At 31.1% G+C, this 20506-nt stretch overlaps 1 protein-coding gene, 4 non-coding genes and 1 pseudogene across 5 annotated transcripts in view; all 6 read right to left on the bottom strand.

Moving 5' to 3' along the window:
- Positions 1–3451: 3451 nt before the first annotated feature.
- On the bottom strand, positions 3452–3570 carry LOC145307761 (5S ribosomal RNA). The gene has a single exon (XR_013875630.1). It is a non-coding gene; the product is annotated as a 5S ribosomal RNA (ribosomal RNA).
- A 197-nt stretch (positions 3571–3767) lies between these two features.
- On the bottom strand, positions 3768–3886 carry LOC145307789 (5S ribosomal RNA). Its single transcript, XR_013875658.1, has one exon. It is a non-coding gene; the product is annotated as a 5S ribosomal RNA (ribosomal RNA).
- Positions 3887–4325: 439 nt separating this feature from the next.
- On the bottom strand, positions 4326–4441 carry LOC145307871 (5S ribosomal RNA; annotated as a pseudogene).
- A 61-nt stretch (positions 4442–4502) lies between these two features.
- On the bottom strand, positions 4503–4621 carry LOC145307816 (5S ribosomal RNA). The gene has a single exon (XR_013875685.1). It is a non-coding gene; the product is annotated as a 5S ribosomal RNA (ribosomal RNA).
- Positions 4622–4750: 129 nt separating this feature from the next.
- Positions 4751–4869, bottom strand: LOC145307811 (5S ribosomal RNA). Its single transcript, XR_013875680.1, has one exon. It is a non-coding gene; the product is annotated as a 5S ribosomal RNA (ribosomal RNA).
- Positions 4870–15320: 10451 nt separating this feature from the next.
- The window catches only part of LOC145307658 (glutamine synthetase 1, mitochondrial-like), a 31758-nt gene continuing 26572 nt past the window's right edge, over positions 15321–20506 (bottom strand). The window contains exons 8-9 of the mRNA XM_080150148.1: positions 15858–15955; positions 15321–15479 (exon numbers count right to left, since the gene is read on the bottom strand). Of these exons, the coding sequence (XP_080006274.1) occupies positions 15935–15955 (21 nt within the window). The 3' untranslated portion in view covers positions 15321–15479; positions 15858–15934. The remainder of the gene's footprint in view (positions 15480–15857; positions 15956–20506) is intronic.

The following is a 20506-nucleotide window of genomic DNA, read 5'->3' as shown; positions in this document are numbered from 1 at the left end:
TATATTATGATTATTCAAAAGCTAGGAGTAAAGCTATTCTATAATTCAAAATGTCCGTTCGTCCGTCTGTCCGTCCATCCATATTTGCCCCTAGAGGCCTTTTGTGACACTTTAAAGTAGGCAATTTGGAATCATTTCAGACCATGTTATTTTTTTGAAAACAAATTTTTAGTAGCAAAGCAACTCTATAATTCGAAATTTCCGTCTGTCCGTCTGTCTGTCCGTCCTTCCGTGTGAGATAGAATAAGGGAAACGTGATTTTCTTGGCTCTTATTAAAGATAGGCAGCTGAAATTTTTAGACAACATTCGCATTCAGTTATTGATATCAAAATTAAATTTCCTGTCGTTTATAATGCATCACCTAGCGGCCAAATTATTAACTACATATAACATATGAAAATTAAAAATTTCTTATGACAAGTTATTGGTTAAGTTTAACCTTTAAAGGAAATCAATACTTCTTATTGAAGTACCAAGCAATATTAGCTTGGTCAGATTAGACAAAAGACATATACAACTTTGTCATACTATTTATGTTGTTATTAAAAACATACTCTGACCATTGAAGGAAAATATTTCTGTTATTTACGCCCCCAAATAATGCAGGTTGTGATGTTTACTTCAATAAGAAATCTTGTATTAAAACAAATGCAATACAATGTTTACTTTGGTAGAAAGTGTTCTATTAAAAATAATGCATCATCTAGCGACCAAATTATTAACTACATATAATATGTTAATATTAAAAATATCTTCAATAAATTATGGGTTAAGTTTCACCCTGAAAGAAAAGCTTACTTCTTAGTGAAGTACCAAGCAAAAATAGCTTGGTTAAATTATACAGTACATAATTTAAAATTTACCTTAAGATCTCTTTGTCATGAAACACAAGAATAAAAGTTCCTCACCTGGAGCAAAACATGTATAAACCTACCTTCATATAACGTTGAAACGAACCGATGGGTTAATACACCCTTAAAAAAATAGTATCTGATACCACACCTCTCAATGAAGTATGCCAAGCAAATTTAGCTTGGTCAGATTAGACAAACAACAATTGCATTTTATACTCTTATTAATTTTGTTATTAGAAACAAATGTTGACCATAAAAGGAAAAAAAACACCCTCCCCCTACTATATGCTATAGGTTGCGAGAATATTATATTTATGAAATATGGAGGTTTGGAGATTTTTTGTTAATATGTAAATATTTCTGTCAAATTTCATCAGTCACCGTAGCTTAGTGGTAAGGACGGTGTGAAACCTATGGAAAGGTCATAGGTTCAAATCCCCGTGGGTAGGTTATGAAACATTGTTAGCGTGAGCTCCGTATGGGCCGTTAATGATGTTAATTAGCCCAGTCTATGTGGGTGTGTGTAGGTTAGGAAACATTGTTAGCGTGAGCTCCGTATGGGCCGTGAATGATGTTGAATACCCTACATACTGTGAGTGTATGTGTGTGATGCCTCTATACATTGGATTGTTGAAAAATAAGGAAATTTTAGAACAAAACATGAAAATTTGGGGTTAATTTAAGTAATGTAAGAAATAATTCCGGCGCGTCGGTCTTTATAAAGACCGAAGAGCCTTAATTATTTCTTACATTACTTAAATTTAACCCCAATTTTTCATGTTTGTTGTAAAATTTCCTTAATTCTCAACAATCCATTGCATAGAGGGGTAAGGCATCATTCACACACACATACACACACACATACACATGCACACAGTATGTAAGGTATTCAACATTATTAACGGCCGATATGCGGCTCACGTTAACAATGTCTCGTAACCTACACACACCCACATGGTGTGGGCTAATCAACATCATTAACGGCCGATATGCGGCTCACGCTAACATGTTTCATAACCTACCCACGGGGATTTGAACCTACGACCTTTCCGTAGGTTTTACACCGTCCTTACCACTAAGCTACGGTGACTGATGATTTTGATAGAAATATTTACATATTAACAAAAAATCTCGCAACCTATAGTCTATAGTAGGGGGAGGGTGGGTATTTTCCTTCTATGGTCAGCATTAGTTTCTAATAACAAAATTAATACTAGTATAAAATTTAACTGTTGTTTGTCTAATCTGACCAAGCTAAACTTGCTTGGAATACTTCATTGAGAGGTGTGATATCAGATAAAATTTTTAAGGGTGTATTATAACCCATCGGCTCGTCTTAATGTAAGAAAAGGTAGGTTTATACATATATTGCTCCTGGAGAGGATCCTTAAATGTTGTGTTTCATGAGTAAGAGATTACAAGGTAATTTTTAAAACATTTACTATATACTATAACCAAGCTATCATTGCTTGGTATTTCATTAGGAAGTGTTTTGCTTTTCTTTCAGGGTCAAACTTATCCCATAACTTGTCATAAGCACTTTTTACTTTTAATATGTTATATGTAGTTAATAATTTGGCCGCTAGGTGTTGTGTTTATTTTAATAAAAGATTTCCTACTGAAGTAAGCTTCATAACCTACATTATTGGGGGGGTAAACATCAGAAATATTTTACTTCAATGGTCAGAGTTTGATTTGCCTATGACACCAAGTATTCCCAGGTAGTCACCCATCCAAGTACTGACTTGGAAAAATAGATTATAAGGTAATAACTGTTTCAATTATTTACTATGTACTTTAACCAAGCTAATATAAAGAGGTGTGTTGTCATATGCTTTTCTTTCAGGGTGAAATTTATCCCATAACTTGTCATAAGCATTTTTTAATTTTAATATGTAATATGTGGTTAATAATTTGGCCGCTAGGTGATTCATTTTTTTTAATAGGAGACTTTTTACCAAAGTAAACATTGTGTTGCATTTGTTTTAATAGAAGACTTCCTACTAAAGTAAACATCACAACCATTATTTGGTGGGGTAAATACCAGAAATATTTTTCTTTAATGGTCAGAGTTTGTTTTTAATAATAACATATATACTATGACAAAGTTGTATTTTGCTATATACCTATTCTGACCAAGCCAATATTGCTTGATTCACTTCAACAAGAGGTGTGTATGAGATATTATTTGAAGGGTCTTAGTCATTCACATTTTTGTGAGGGTTACAGACAACTCACCAATCAACAAAATTCATGTAGTTGAAACCTATTACGGTGTTTCTTGTAGTGTTGGTTGTTTTCCATTTTTTCACTTCACATTTTCTTTCGTTTTTGTATGTAAGTGACCGCCTGGGATTACTTTAAAGACGACATTTAACTTCTAAATAACTTTTCATTCTTGCTAAATCATGCCAAATAAATTTTAAAGGTATTTGTATTATTTCTTTGTAAGAAAATTTTTAAAAAATTGTAACAAAATCCTAATATACAACAAATTTTAACAATTTATAATACAAATACGACATTTAATATCTTCATATTGCAAAATTAAAATGAAAAAGAAAGATCAGAGGCAATATTTATTTGAAAAATGTTAAGCCTATGACACCAAGTTTTCCCAGGTGGTCACCCATCCAAGTACTAACTTGGCCCAATGTTGCTTAACTTCAGTGATCGGACGAGAACTGGTGCTTTTAACATGGTATGGCCGTAGACGTTTATCGATGGAAACTGTGGCGTAAAGGTATTTGTATTATTTCTTTGTAAGAAAATTTTTTTAAAAATTGTAACCAAATCCTAATTATACAACAAATTTTAAAAATTTATAATACAAATACAACATTTAATATCTTCATATTGCAAAATAAAATGAAAAAGAAAGATCAGAGGCAATATTTATTTGAAAAATGTTAAGCCTACGACACCAAGTTTTCCCAGGTGGTCACCCATCCAAGTACTAACTTGGCCCAATGTTGCTTAACTTCAGTGATTGGACGAGAACTGGTGCTTTCATCATGGTATGGCCGTAGACGTTTATCGATGGAAACTGTGGCGTAAAGGTATTTTATTTCTTTGTAAGACAATTTTTAAAAAATTGTAACCATATCCTAATTATACAACAAATTTTAAAAATTTATAATGCAAATACGACATTTTATATCTTCATATTGCAAAATTAAAATGAAAAAGAAAGATCAGAGGCAATATTTATACGACATTAAGATAAGATAAGATTTATTTTCCCCAAAGGTACAACATATTTTATTAGATATATATTATAAATTATGTTACTATGCTTGATTTGTTTGATTCATCTGGTTTGTTGTGTTTGGTGCAGGTTAGATAATAATATACATAATAACAATTATTAAGTACCTAGCATGGAATTGGCCGAACTTCATCTCCACCTAGTTACCAGGCCAGTTTAAATTGAATGGAGACAATATTTTACAATAAAAATTCCATGCAACATTGTACCAGATAGTATTCCCAGGCGGTCACACATCCAAGTACTAACTTGGTCCAATGTTGCTTAACTTCAGTGATCGGACGAGAACTGGTGTTTCAACATGGTATGGCCGTAGACATTGAATTAAAAAATACTTTCAATTTTCGGTTAGGTTTGGGTCAAAATTCCAAAAATGTTAGGCCTAAGACACCAAGTATTCCCAGGCGGTCACCCATCCAAGTACTAACTTGGTTCAATGTTGCTTAACTTCAGTGATCGGATGAGAACTGGTGTTTTCAACATGGTATGGCCGTAGACGTTTATATATTGAAAATGTTGCAAATATTAAATGCAAAATGACACAGCACAGAAAAACATGCGTATTTTTTTAACGCAACCAGTGCTAGGTCTTGGTAATCTTGGTATATAAAAAAATGTGACAGTTTTTGCCTACGACACCAAGTATTCCCAGGCGGTCACCCATCCAAGTACTAACTTTGCCCAATGTTGCTTAACTTCAGTGATCGGACGAGAACTGGTGCTTTCAACATGGGACGGTCGTAGACATTGAATTACAAAATACTTTTCAAACTTGTGTGAGGTTCAGTTAGGTTTGGGTCAAAATTCCAAAAATGTTAAGCCTACGACACCAAGTATTCCCAGGCAGTCACTCATCCAAGTACTAACTTGTCCTAATGTTGTTTAACTTCAGTGATCGGACGAGAACTGGTGCTTTCAACATGTAGCCTTCTACCTTTAATAGGAACTGAGATAATAGGTTAACAATTAAGTTTGGTAATTTATTATCAAATAGGGTTCTTGGAGAAAATTTTTTACTCCCCCCCCCTTCTCCCCACAACGATTAATTTTGGAAATTCTTTATCAAATAGGTAACTTACACAAAAATTTTTAGAAAATAGTTTAACAGATCGCCACTTTTTTCCCCCCAGCGATTAAGTTTCGGCAAGGTTTTTGACTGTATGGTCATTAAGTATGTTATAGTTTTAAAACCCCAACAAGAGTTTACAGCATTATTTTAAATACAAAAAAATACATGAAGCAAAAAATTTTAATTAATTTCTTTTATATTTCAAAATACTTTATAAGTAAAACTAGCAAAAAAATCAAACAAAATATTTTCTAATATATTACTAATGTTTCATAAAATCAGTAGGCGGAATCAATTTGCGTTTATGTTAAGATTTTACTTTATCATAAGTTGTGACATTCATATTTATGTATCGAAAGCCCCATTAAAGTTTCAAAAGTGACTTGCCTGTTATGGCTGCCGCCGCGCGGGGGGTATAAAAAGTGTCTTTCCCTTATAAATCAAAAAATTTAAATTATTTCAAACACAGCCATATTGCATTTAAAAATGACCACATTGCAAAAACGAATCTGAAAAGCATTTTTAAAAATATTGATCCTAGTTCAATTATCTAAAAACAGCTGATTTAGTCAAAATTGTTAATTTTGGTAGGTTATTTGATAATTATTTCATACTGAATTAATATTTTTTAAAACGGTTTTCAGATTTGTAATCAGCATTTCATTGCGGTCATTTTGATATGCAACATGCCTGTGCTTTAAGAAATTTTAATTAATCTTAATTTCAAATTCAAAAAATCGACTCAACCTATTAATCATAATAATCATACAATGTAACTAATTTTTTTTAAAATTTAATATTTATTAAATGAAAACACTTTCTCGTTTTCATTCTAATATGTTGGATAGAAACTGGTTTTCATCTAATGATTGTACATAAATCTTATAATTGTATATTATATTCATTTTTTGCTACAAGAAAAAAAAATTTAAAGCTCTGTTTCATAGATAGGAACTAGTTGTTCTCTAAATATTATTGAAATGTAAGAAATGCATTTTTTTCAAATGATAGTTACAAAATTTATTTATATTATTTTATTTTTTTGTTGTTTTAAAAAAACACTTGTATTGTACATTCGTACTTTCTTATACTCTATAATTTATGTATTTCATTGATTCTCAGTATTCTTTAGTTTCTTTGAAAGTGACTTAGTGTGTATGTTTAGGTAAATTTTAATTTTATTAAAAGCGAAGCTTTCCTATAATTATGGTCGGTCCGTCCGAGATAGATAGCTTTTATTTGTTAATTTAGGTATGTTTTAATTTTCTTATTTATTTAAAACTTTGCATAATGATTCTTGTAGTATTTAGTTATGATTTACAAAGCATAGCAACTCTATAATCATTACCAGAATGTTCGTACGTCCATTTTAAACATGTTGATTATTCTACTTTTTTAACAACAAATTTTCAAGTGTTTTAATTATCCGTTTGATCTGATTATAGTTGAGATTGCGCGGCTTATGTTAATAGTAGAAAAACGTTATGTATATTGTTAGAACCGCTATGAAGTCTATTTTTTGGAAATATAAGAACCATTACTGTGCAACTTATAGTTTAGGAGCTACGTAGAAGAATGTCCTAACTGACTTAAAACTTGACTTAACCCATTAGTGCCGAACCGGGTTTTAAAACCCGGTGCCAGAAAATGGAAAAAAAACCGGTTTCCGGCTTCATAATTGCATCATTCTCAGTATGAATCCCCCCTCTACTACCCTGGCTTTCATTTCCCCCTGGAGCTGGCAGTTTAGCTTACTTCCGTTTGCTGGTATAGATCAACAAAGTTTGAAAATCATGACAATTCAAAATACCCCATCTAACTTTTTTGTTTTTATAGTAAAGTCGCTGATTTTTTTCGTGAAATCTAATGTTTATTGACAAGTACATCTATTTGTGAATTCGTTTTATTTAAATTATTATTTTTTATATGATTTTTTTATCGTTTTTTTACGCCCTATATAGGCCCGGTTCGGCATTTCCATTTTGAGTCTGAAATTTTTATTACCCGGTTTCACTAATAGATCTTTTTTGACAACAACAACAAAACAGGGTTTTTTTACCCGAAATCGCCGGCTAAACACGAAATTTGAAATAAATCGCTTCGTATTATACTTGTAGCTCTTTAGATTACATGAGGTTGTGTAGTTTTCAATTACGGATCGTATCAAAGTTCTAAAAAGTGTTCATCTCACTTTTGGCGTTCAAAAATTACATTTTTCGATTTTTGGTCAAAATAACCGGGTTTATACAGGTCAACCGGGTTTTAAAACTGGGGGAAAGCACCAAAAACGGGTGTTAATGCCTGGTTGGTATTTATGGCCAAGCCGAACCGGGTTTTTTTGCAACTTTCCTGTGCACGCCACTAGAGCAAAACAAAAAAATACGAATTCCGTTTTGACCATTATAAAGCTTCCCTGAAACTTACAGCTCGATCGGCCCATAAAAGTGGCGCTCGGCACTAATGGGTTAAGAGTAAATCTTTAAAGATTAAAAAAAGTTTGTGCAAAAATGCGGACATTTTTAAAATTTTATTATGTTATAAAATGTCGTCTTTGATACAAAATTTCCCGTTGTTTAAAGAAAACAACCATGGCGGTCTGACTGCCTTTTATCAGGTTCTTGGCTTTTTTTATGTGTTTTAATTTCCATCCAAGATTTTTGTGCTTCGCTACTTATGGATGTTGTCACCCTTGTTTAAAAAATAAAAGTTTTTCTAAAGGGGTATTTTCACGAAATGCATTTAAACTTAATTTAGTGAACTGCATATTTTTTGCTAGTTAATGGGTTAAACTAAATTATTATTACACTAGTCCCCAAAGTTTTACAATAACATTTTAAAATTCGTTAGCTCAACAACTTTGGGTACAACCAAATTTAATTTTGATTTATTGGTGAAAACAAAGTACAATATTATGAGCGAAGTAACTATATAATTAAGTCCTAAAATTTAAGAGTGTTCATAAACATTATCCTGTATCAAGCAGTTTTGAATAAATTGACTTACAATTTTGCTTCGACTATTATACATTTATATTATGATTATTCAAAAGATTTTATTTATATTGCTCCAATGGTTTTCTTTAAAATAACTTTTATTTTAGATAGTTGAACCAAGAATGTGTTTGGCGGCGCACCCAAGGGTCCTCAGCTGCGCAACATTTATTTCGGTTGTGAGGTGGTGATTGCCACATCTGGCAGACCTTAGAAGGTAAATATATGACATGACAGATACCTTTTTTTGTTAATTTAGGCAAGTTAGAATTGTCCTATCGATTTATTTATAAAAGTAAAATAGCCTCAAACCATCTCAAGTCCTATATAAAGCTTTGCTCTAAAAGAGAACCATATCGGTTCAGTGGTTAGCGAGATCCTTTGCTACAAACAAAAAAAGCTTATTACTTTTAGAAAGCGTACCAACTCTATAATCAATAAAAGAATTTCCAAACGTCCATTTTATCATGTTGATTTTTTTACCATTTTAAGAACAAATTTTTATGTGATCTGATTATCTGATTGATTAAATTTTTGTTATATTGATTCCTGTGAAAACAAAGTACAATATTATGAGCAAAGTAACTATATAATTAAGTCCTAAAATTTAAGTGTGTTCATAAACATTATCCTGTATCAAGCAGATCTCCTCAAAACGGAGGAGAAACTGCAGAATATAAAGGTAAATATGTAGATAATAGTATGGTTGTCCCTTACAATCCACTTTTAAGTATTCGCTACAACTGTCACATTAATTGTGAGTACAGTTGTAGCACTAAAAGTGTAAAGTATATATATAAATATATACATAAGGGGCAATCCAGACAAAATATTACAATAAAAACAGGAGATGAAATACAACAATACATAGATATGAGATGTATTGGGAGTTGTGATGCCGCATGGCGTCTATTTAAATTTCCAATATTTAGTCAATTTCCAACTATTCAAAACCTACGTTGTCATTTAAAAAATGAGCAACAAGTGACCTTTGAAGAGGAAACTATCAACTTACTCCCCAATTCTAGTCGCACCAAGACTGAATTGACTGAGTTCTTTACATTAAATAGGTCACTAGAACCTCATGAGTTTGTGACCTATTTAGAATGTCCTGAAAAATACTGTTATGATGCCAGGTTGCGTTGTTGGAAAAAAAGAAACCAAAAGACTTGTAGATATCAAACACTTGGTCGACTACCATTACTGACACCAAATGCAGGAGACGTTTATTACTTAAGAATGCTCCTAATACACCCTTTTTGTAAGGGGAAGACATCATTTAAAGATTTAAAAACTTTAAATGGTGTTCTTCTACCAGATTACAAATCTGTGTGTAAAGCACTCGATTTACTACTTGATGATCAAGAATGGAACAATGCTCTTCAACAAGCAAACATATTAATGATGCCATCAGCATGTAGATGGCTATTTGTAACTATATTGGTATTTGGGGAGCCAACAAGCCCCCAAATACTATTTGAAAGTTACTGGAAAAACTGGATAGATGATTATAATCACAAAGCATCTAACAATAATATTAATTTGACGGATGATCAATTGAAACAATTGGTCTTAGTTGACCTGTTAAATAATTTACAGGTTTTCAACAAATCATTGGAGAATTACAATCTTCCCATACCAACAGAGGAAGATATTATAAATTTACAAAGAGTTACACAATTTCAAATATCAATGGAAGAAGAACTACAATATTCAGTTCAAGATTTACAAAATACATTAAAACAAAAAGAAAGTTTTAGTCAGGAACAAAACAGGATATTTGAAAAAATAATGAATAATATTGGCGCCAATGAACAAACCCTTTTGTTCATTGATGCCAGAGGAGGTTGTGGAAAAACATATCTTTTAAACACAATCCTTGCAGCTGTCAGATTAAGTGAAGAAAATGCAATTGCCATTGCATCAGCAACAACAGGCATTGCATCAATACTATTAGACTTAGGAGGCACCTTGCACAACAAATTGAAAATACCGCTAACATTAGATGAAAGTACTGTTTTAAACATAACTGTACAAAGCAAAGTTGCGAAAAATATACAAAATGCTAAACTGATAATCATTGATGAAGCTACAATGATGGATCGCTTAATTTTAGAAGCAATAGACAGATCCTTCAAAGACATCATGAACAATGATTTACCGTTTGGTAATAAAACAATCATACTATCTGGTGATTTTAGACAATGCTTACCAGTCATACCTAAAGCACGTAAAAACCAAATATTAAGCAGAACAATAAAAAATTCACATTTATGGAATAACTTTGAAATAATGAGTTTAACTCAAAACATGAGATTAGAAGCTAATCAAATACCATTTGATAATTGGCTGCTTCAAATTGGTAATGGACAAATTTCAGATGTTTCACTTTTTCATAAAATAACACATTTAAAGTGTTCTGATGAAATTGAGGCAATGAACAGTATAATTAATGCTACATTTCCTAATATTAATCAAAATATTACAATAGCAAACTGTAATTTCATCCACAGTCATTGTATATTAGCACCAACAAATAAATCAGTAGATATGATCAATGACAAAATATTGAACTCAATGACAAATGCAGAAACAATTGAAAAGTATTCTATAGATACGGTTATTGATTCATCTAGTAATATTTACCCAACAGAGCTCTTGAATACTTTAAAACCACCAGGTTTTCCACCACATAAGTTAATATTAAAACCTGGTACACCATTATTGTTATTACGCAATCTTTTACCGAAACAAGGATTATGTAATGGAACTAGACTTCTTTTCATTTCAATGGTTGGTAGATTTATTTTAAAATGTAAAAACCTTACAAATGGAAAAATAGTTCTAATTCCTAGAATAAAATTGAATACTACAGAAAAGAATTGTTATGTTCTTTTTTCTAGACATCAATTTCCAGTAACACCAGCATTCGCTATGACAATAAACAAAAGTCAAGGACAAACCTTAGGTACTGTTGGTTTGTATCTTGCAAATGATGTTTTTACCCATGGTCAACTCTATGTTGCTTTATCAAGGGTAAAAAAACCAGAATCATTGATTGTGGTAACTTTGAAAGAAAAACTTCAAAATATAGTCTTTAATGAAGTTCTTATGTAACTAATTTGTTTAAAATAATAGGAACTCTTTTATATTATTTACCAAATTCCTTTCTGATTAATGGAAATTACCTTCATGCCAGGTAAAGTATTTAACAACACACCCTGTTAATTTTAATAATTAACAAAATTTTCAATTATTGAAAAAATCAAATTTAAAGTCAAATTCATTTGATTTTAAATAACAAAAATGAAACAATTTGTTTCTATCATACAAGTGTTAACATTGAAATTAATCATTTCATTATACACTGATTTCTACTACTGTTCTATTTTGCATAGACAGTAGTAGACCACTGTTAAGTAAAACTTGGGAAATTATATGCCTTTTTTTTGACAAATTGGTTAATATTTATGTAATTTTAAATGGGAGAACAAATTTTTTTGTAAATAAACACAGAGATCACCAAATTCAAAATAATATTACTAACAGTGGAAACTGGCGGACTAATCATTTTCAATTATAAATATTGAAAAAGAAATATATAATTCATAATCATTTTGTCTATATATGATGTATATTTCTTTTTTTAATTATTAAATATTGACATGATTAACCGGACAAGTCTGAAACCCTTGTCAGAAAGTAAGTGACAGCACTGTTATAGATATCACTAAATACATAACAATTTATTTTACAACTTTTGTTTTATGACCTTTTTTACTTATAAATTTCAACAGCGGTAATTTTTCTATTTTTGAAGCTAGAATAACATTTTTTTGCAAAAAATGTTTATCTTTATGTAAATGGAGGGAGGGGATATTTTACTTTAAGTTTACCTCAATTATAAACTCTTACATAGGTGTATTTTTTTCAATATTAACATTAATTAATCTGTTTGTTTTAGATTAAATCTTCTACCTTCTTACACGAGAACTGGTGCTTTCAACATGGTATCGCCATATACATTAGATAAGTGGAAATGTGGCATGTTCTTTTAAAATGTCGTCTTTGTATTAGAATATATGCCACATTAACCCCTTACAGTCGGTCCCCTTGCCGCACCTTAATCAGTCGGGTGGGGGGGGGGGGGGGGGGTGGGCATTGTTATCTTAGTTCCTATTAGAACTAGAGTGCTAAATTTTTTTGTATAAGTCCCCTGTGTTATGATGAATTTACGACCTTAAGTAATTCAAGGTCAATTTTCGCTTCCTTCACCCTTTTATTTAACAACTTTTGTTCTTAGGTCCTTTTTTACTTAAAAATTTCAAATGGCTGTAATTTTTTTTATTTTTGAAACTAGAATACAAATTTTTTGCCAAAAAATGTTAATCTTTATGTAAATTTTATATTTTAAATATCAAATTATAAATTTCAGCGGACGCGGCTGTACTTGGCAGCTGCCAGCCGCCGCAATCGCCGTTCGGCGGGAAAACGGCGGCGGATCTTTACGAAATTTTAATAACTTGTGTAGACATGTAAGAAAAACTTAAGTTTAAAATTTGAAGTCTCTAAGTCAAAAATTCCGGCCACAGGAGCCATTTAAAGATTTCTGGAGACCTGGAGGATCAGGACCTGCAGGATCATACATGGAACCTGAAGTTGACTTGAACACCTATTTTAAAACTTAATCCTAATTCATATTGATAACAAAAACTTAATGTTTTGCAGGGACGTGTTTTTACCAGAAAGAAATCTGAATATCTAATTATCTGTCTTTAAACTTAAAACTTTCAGGGATATCAAATACAGAACTGAACAAATATCTTAAACTTAATTTAATAATCTCCTTACTAGGTACATCTTAACACCAGAATGAAAAATAAATATCTTAATCGTAAATCTTAAAGCTTAACCAGTACTATGATACTATAATATGACTATTTAGGATATTTCATTGGGCCCATGGACGCTTTTTTTCAAACAAACGTGAAGCTAAAGGACTCAAGCCTAAGGCAGCACCTCGCCCCCAAGAGGTATTTTCCAGGTATTAATATAGTTCTTTTTCAATATAGTATCTCATAGGTTGAAAAAACATTTATTAATGTTTTTTGAGATAGTTCAGTAGCCAATACCTTCCAACAGATTTTTTTCACTCTAAAGATACTTTTAGTTAATCGGGAATATATTTTAAGGGAGGGGGGGGGGGGAGGTGGGTGATACCACTTAGGAGCACATTTTTATCTTAATATAGTGTTCAAAATTCATTTCTCCGCGTTCAATGATACAGCCAGAAAATAACACCAGAATTTAAATACTAAATAAAAACAAAATTAATAAAGAATATCCTAACATTTAAGTAGCAAACCTAATGTACATTACAAAAGAACAACTATTAACATTAATTAATCTTTATGTTTTAGAGGAAATCTGTCTTCTTACATTGTTTGTTACAATCACCTAGTGATCGGACGAGAACTGGTGCTTTCAACATGGTATAATAACAGAAATTATATGTCGTCTTTGTATTAAAATTATCTTAAAGGACACCAGCAAGAAATACCACGTTTTAAATGCTTAAAGACTGCCATAAGTAGACCCAATTCCCCAAATGTAAAGCCTTCAGCTTCAATAACAAAAAAGTTCTAGGCATTTCAAAATAGCATTGTATGTACAATGAAAGTTTTGAAAGATTCCCAATGCTAATGAAAGAAAAAACAATATTAAATTACGTCGCCTAGACATAAAATTATAACCTTATCTTTGTCACAAACTTAAATTGCCTGTAACTGATTACATTTTTACAATAAAAACACCACATTTCATAGTCAAAATATATTTAAAAAATTCAATTTAAATTGCATTTGTAAACGAAAATCATCGCACTTTCGTAATGTACATTAGGTTTGCTACTTAAATGTTAGGATATTCTTTATTACTTTTGTTTTTATTTAATATTTACATTCTGGTGTTTTTTTCTGGCTGTATCATTGAACGCGGAGAAATGAATTTTGAACACTATATTAAGATAAAAATGTGTTCCAGAGTGGTATCACCCACCTCCCCCCCCCCCCACTTAAAATATATTCCCGATTATCTAAAAGTATCTTTAGAGTGAAAAAAATCTGTTGGAAGGTATTGGCTACTGTACTATCTCAAAAAACATTAAAAAAGGGTGTGCAAAAAAAATGCGGACTTTTTTAAAATTGAAATTGCGCGGCTTGTGTTAATAGTAGAAAAATGTTACGCATATCGTTAGAACCGTTAGGAAGTCTATTTTTTGGAAATATAAAAACGATTCCTGTGCTATGTATAGTTTAGGAGCTATGTGGTAAAATGTCCCAACTGGCTTAAAACTTAACTTGCGAGTAAATCATTAAAGATTAAAGCATACAAAAAATATGTACCTTTTTAAAGTTTAGATTGCGCGGCTTGTGTTAATAGTAGAAAAACGTTATCCATATCGTTAGAACCGCTATGAAGTCTATTTTTTGAAAATATTAGAACCATTACTGTGCAACTTATAGTTTAGGAGCTACGTGTTAAAATGTACCAACTGACTTAAAACTTGACTTGAGAGTAAATCATTAAAGATAAAAAAAAGTGTGTGCAAAAATGCGGACATTTTTAAAATTCAAACTGCTCGGCTTGTGTGAATAGTAGAAAAATGCTATGTATATCGTTAAAACCGTCATAAGCTCTATTTTATGGAAATATAAGTACGATTTTTGTGCTATTTTTAGTTTAAGAGCTGTATTGATAAATGTTAGAAAAGTGGAAAAATTTAATCTTTAATGATTTACTCGCAAGTCAAGTTTTAATTCAGTGGGGACATTCTACCACATAGCTCATAAATTATACGTAGCATAGGAATCGTTTTTATATTTCCAAAAAATAGACTTCCTAACAGTTCTAATGGTATGCATAACGTTTTTCTACTATTAACACAAGCTGAGCAATTAGAATTTTAAAAATGTAATTTTTTTATTTGCATACCCTTTAATTTAATGTTTAATGATTTACTCGCAAGTCAAGTTTTAAGCCAGTTGGGACATTTTACCACATAGCTCCTAAATTATACGTAGCATATGAATAATATTTTAAAAAATATTTTATCTTACCAAAATACTAAAATATCCTCTAGTAGTATATCCTTATATTAAATACAGGTTTTCAAGTCAATTTCAGGTTCCATGGATGATCCTGCAGGTCCTGATCCTCCAGGTTTCCAGAAATTTTTAAATGGCTCCTGTGGCCGGAATACTAGGTGACTCAAACAAACAGTGAAGGCAGATTTCCTCTAAAACATAAAGATTAATTAATGGTAATAGTTGTTCTTTTGTAATGTACATTAGGTTTGCTACTTAAATGTTAGAATATTCTTTATTACTTTTGTTTTTATTTAATATTTAGATTCTGGTGTTTTTTTCTGGCTGTATCATTGAACGGGGAGAAATGAATTTTGAACACTATATTAAGATAAAAATGTGTTCCAGAGTGGTATCACCCACCTCCCCCCCCCCCCCCCAACTTAAAATATATTCCCGATTATTTAAAAGTATGTTTAGAGTGAAAAAAATCTGTTGGAAGGTATTGGCTACTGTATTATCTCAAAAAACATTAATAAATGTTGATTCTTCCTATGAGATACTACATTGAAAAAGAACTATATTAATACCTGGAAATTACCTTTTGGGGGCGAAATGCTGCCTCAGGTTAGAGTCCTTTAGCTTCACCTTTGAATGAAAAAAAGCGTCATGGGCCCAATGAAATATCCTAAATAGTCATATTATAGTATCATAGTACTGGTTAAGCTTTAAGATTTACGATTAAGATATTTAGTTTTCATTCTGGTGTCAAGATGTACCTAGTAAGGAGATTATTAAATTAAGTTTAAGATATTTGTTGAGTTCTGTAGTTAGATATCCCTGAAAGTTTTAAGTTTAAAGACAGATAATTAGATATTATTATTGGTTCTTATCCACCGGATTCGAATGAATACGAGAAAATTCATTACAAGTCTGCAAAGTTCTTAAGCCAATGAATAAGAAAACGTTATAATAAAACTTTGGGGAATGGTATAATTAACAGCCCATTGTCCCCTCTATCTCTCTCGGTTACGTCTGAGACAGTTAGCTTTTGTGCATTAAGTTAGGCATGTTAAAATTGTCCTATCGATTTCAAACTTTGCATGATGTTTCCTGTAGTAGTTGGGTCAATTTAGAAAGCGTAGCAACTCTATATTCATTACCAGAATTTCCGTACGTCCTTTTAAACATGTTGATTTTTCTATTTTTTTAACAAATGTTCTAGTAAGGAGATTATTAAATTAAGTATAAGATATTTGTTGAGTTCTGTAGTTAGATATCCCTGCAAGTTTTAAGTTTAAAGACAGATAATTAGATATTCAGATTTTTATCTGGCAAAAACACGTCCCTGCAAAATATTAAGTTTTTGTTATCAATATGAATTAGGATTAAGTTTTAAAATAGGCTTTTAGATATTCAGTTGTTTTTCGGCCAAATACATCCCAGCAAAGATTAAGTTTTCTTCAAAGATTAATTAAGATTAAGATATATCTCTCGCCGATTGTTAGATATCTCTGAAGATATTATACATCCCTGCAAAGATTAAGTTTTCTGCAAAGATTAATTAACATTAAGATATATATCTCCCTGATGTTTTAGGAAACGGAGAAAAAATATCTTAATCTTAATAAATCCTTTTAGAAAACTTAATCTTTGCTGGGATGTATTTGGCCGAAAAACAACTGAATATCTAAAAGCCTATTTTAAAACTTAATCCTAATTCATATTGATAACAAAAATTTAATGTTTTGCAGGGACGTGTTTTTGCAGATAGAAATCTGAATATCTAATTAATTAACGCCCCCCTCCCCCCCTCAACCGGTTTTTTTTATCTCATTTTTGTGTGTGAAAGACAAAGAGCCCAAACTACGTGACTTTTTAAGTTTAGGTATGACACATAACTGAGAGTTGGAATATTTAGAATATCTCCATCCTGGCGGGCACAGGATGCCAGCAAACCTGGCATGGTCATCCAGGTACAGAGCAAAAATATTTTTTGACTTAAAAAAAATATTTTATCTTACCAAAATACTAAAATATCCTCTAGTAGTATAACCTTATATTAAATACAGGTGTTCAAGTCAATTTCAGGTTCCATGTATGATCCTGCAGGTCCTGATCCTCCAGGTTTCCAGAAATCTTTAAATGGCTCCTGTGGCCGGAATTTTTGACTTAGAGACTTCAAATTTTAAACTTAAGTTTTTCTTACATGTCTACACAAGTTATTAAAATTTCATAAAGATCTGCCGCCGTTTACCCGCCGAACGGCGATTGTGGCGGCTGGCAGCTGCCAAGTACAGCCGCGGCTGCTGAAATGTATAATTTGATATTTAAAATATAAAATTTATATAAAGAATAACATTTTCTGCCCAAAAATTTGTATTCTAGCTTCAAAATTTAAAAATTATTACAGCCATTTGAAATTTTTAAGTGAAAAAGGACCTAAAAACAAAAGTTGTTAAATAAAAGGGTGAAGGAAGCGAAAATTGGCATTGAATTACTTAAGGTCGGAAATTCATCATAACACAGGGGACTTATACAAAAAAATTTAGCACTCTAGTTCTAATAGGAACTAAGATAACAATGCCTACCCCCCCCCCCCCCCCCCAACCCGACTGATTAAGGTGCTGCTAGGGGTCCGACTGTAAGGGGTTAATGTGGCATATATTGTAATACAAAGACGACATTTTAAAACAACATGCCACATTTCCACTTACCTAATGTCTATGGCCATACCATGTTGAAAGCACCAGTTCTCGTTTAAGAAGGTAGATGATTTAATCTAAAACAAACAGATTAATTAATGTTAATATTGAAAGAAATACACCTATGTAAGACTTTATTATTGAGGTAAACTTAAAGTAAAATATCCCCTCCCTCCATTTACATAAAGATAAACATTTTGTTGCTAAAAAATGTTATTCTAGTTTCAAAAATTGAAAAATTATTGCTATTGAATTTTATAAGTAAAAAAGGTGATTGAAACAAAAATTGTTAAATAAATTGTTATGTACCTATTTAGTGAAATCTATAACAGTGCTGTCACTTACTTTCTGACAAGGGTTTCAGACTTGTCCGGTTAATCATGTCAATATTTAATAATTAAAAAAAGAAATATACATCATATATAGACAAAATGATTATGAATTATATATTTCTTTTTCAATATTTATAATTGAAAATGATTAGTCCGCCAGTTTCCACTGTTAGTAATATTATTTTGAATTTGGTGATCTCTGTGTTTATTTACAAAAAAATTTGTTCTCCCATTTAAAATTACATAAATATTAACCAATTTGTCAAGAACAAAGGCATATAATTTCCCAAGTTTTACTTAACAGTGGTCTACTACTGTCTATGCAAATAGAACAGTAGTAGAAATCAGTGTATAATGAAATGATTAATTTCAATGTTAACACTTGTATGATAGAAACAAATTGTTTCATTTTTGTTATTTAAAATCAAATAAATTTGACTTTAAATTTGATTTTTTCAATAATTGAAAAATTTTGTTAATTCTAAAATTAACAGGGTGTGTTGTTAAATACTTTACCTGGCATGAAGGTAATTTCCATTAATCAGAAAGGAATTTGGTAAATAATATAAAAGAGTTTCTATTATTTCAAACAAATTAGTTACCTAAGAACTTCATTAAAGACTATATTTTGAAGTTTTTCTTTCAAAGTTACCACAATCAATGATTCTGGTTTCTTTACCCTTGATAAAGCAACATAGAGTTGACCATGGGTAAAAACATCATTTGCAAGATACAAACCAACAGTACCTAAGGTTTGTCCTTGACTTTTGTTTATTGTCATAGCGAATGCTGGTGTTACTGGAAATTGATGTCTAGAAAAAAGAACAAAACAATTCTTTTCTGTAGTATTCAATTTTATTCTAGGAATTAGAACTATTTTTCCATTTGTAAGGTTTTTACATTTTAAAATATGTCTACCAACCATTGAAATGAAAAGAAGTCTAGTTCCATTACATAATCCTTGTTTTGGTAAAAGATTGCGTAACAACAATAATGGTGTACCAGGTTTTAATATTAACTTATGTGGCGGAAAACCTGGTGGTTTTAAAGTATTCAAGAACTCTGTTGGGTAAATACTAGTAGATGAATCAATAACCGTATCTATAGAATACTTTTCAAATGTTTCTGCATTTGACATTGAGTTCAATATTTTGTCATTGATCATATCTACTGATTTATTTGTTGGTGCTAATATACAACGACTGTGGACGAAATTACAATTTGCTATTGTAATATTTTGATTAATATTAGGAAATGTAGCATTAATTATACTGTTCATTGCCTCAATTTCATCAGAACACTTTAAATGTGTTATTTTATGAAAAAGTGAAACATCTGAAATTTCTCCATTACCAATTTGAAGCAGCCAATTATCAAATGGTATTTGATTAGCTTCTAATCTCATGTTTTGAGTTAAACTCATTATTTCAAAGTTATTCCATAAATGTGAATTTTTTATTGTTCTGCTTAATATCTGGTTTTTACGTGCTTTAGGTATGACTGGTAAGCATTGTCTAAAATCACCAGATAGTATGATTGTTTTATTACCAAACGGTAAATCATTGTTCATGATGTCTTTGAAGGATCTGTCTATTGCTTCTAAAATTAAGCGATCCATCATTGTAGCTTCATCAATGATTATCAGTTTAGCATTCTGTATATTTTTAGCAACTTTGCTTTGTACAGTTATGTTTAAAACAGTACTTTCGTCAATTGTAAGCGGTACTTTCATTTTATTGTGCAAAGTGCCTCCTAAGTCTAATAGTATTGATGCAATGCCTGTTGTTGCTGATGCAATGGCAATTGCATTTTCTTCACTTAATCTGACAGCTGCAAGGATTGTGTTTAAAAGATATGTTTTTCCACAACCTCCTCTGGCATCAATAAACAAAAGGGTTTGTTCATTGACGCTAATATTATTCATTATTTTTTCAAATATCCTGTTTTGTTCCTGAGTAAAACTTTCTTTTTGTTTTAATGTATTTTGTAAATCTTGAACTGAATATTGTAGTTCTTCTTCCAGTGATATTTGAAATTGTGTAACTCTTTGTAAATTTATGATATCTTCCTCTGTTGGTATGGGAAGATTGTAATTCTCCAATGATTTGTTGAAAACCTGTAAATTATTTAACAGGTCAACTAAGACCAATTGTTTCAATTGATCATCCGTCAAATTAATATTATTGTTTGATGCTTGTTGTT

The sequence above is a fragment of the Acartia tonsa genome, chromosome 15, assembly GCF_053477335.1.
Source record: "Acartia tonsa isolate MP-2025a chromosome 15, ASM5347733v1, whole genome shotgun sequence".
NCBI lineage: Eukaryota > Metazoa > Arthropoda > Copepoda > Calanoida > Acartiidae > Acartia > Acartia tonsa.
This window is presented reverse-complemented; position numbering and strand designations above follow the sequence as displayed.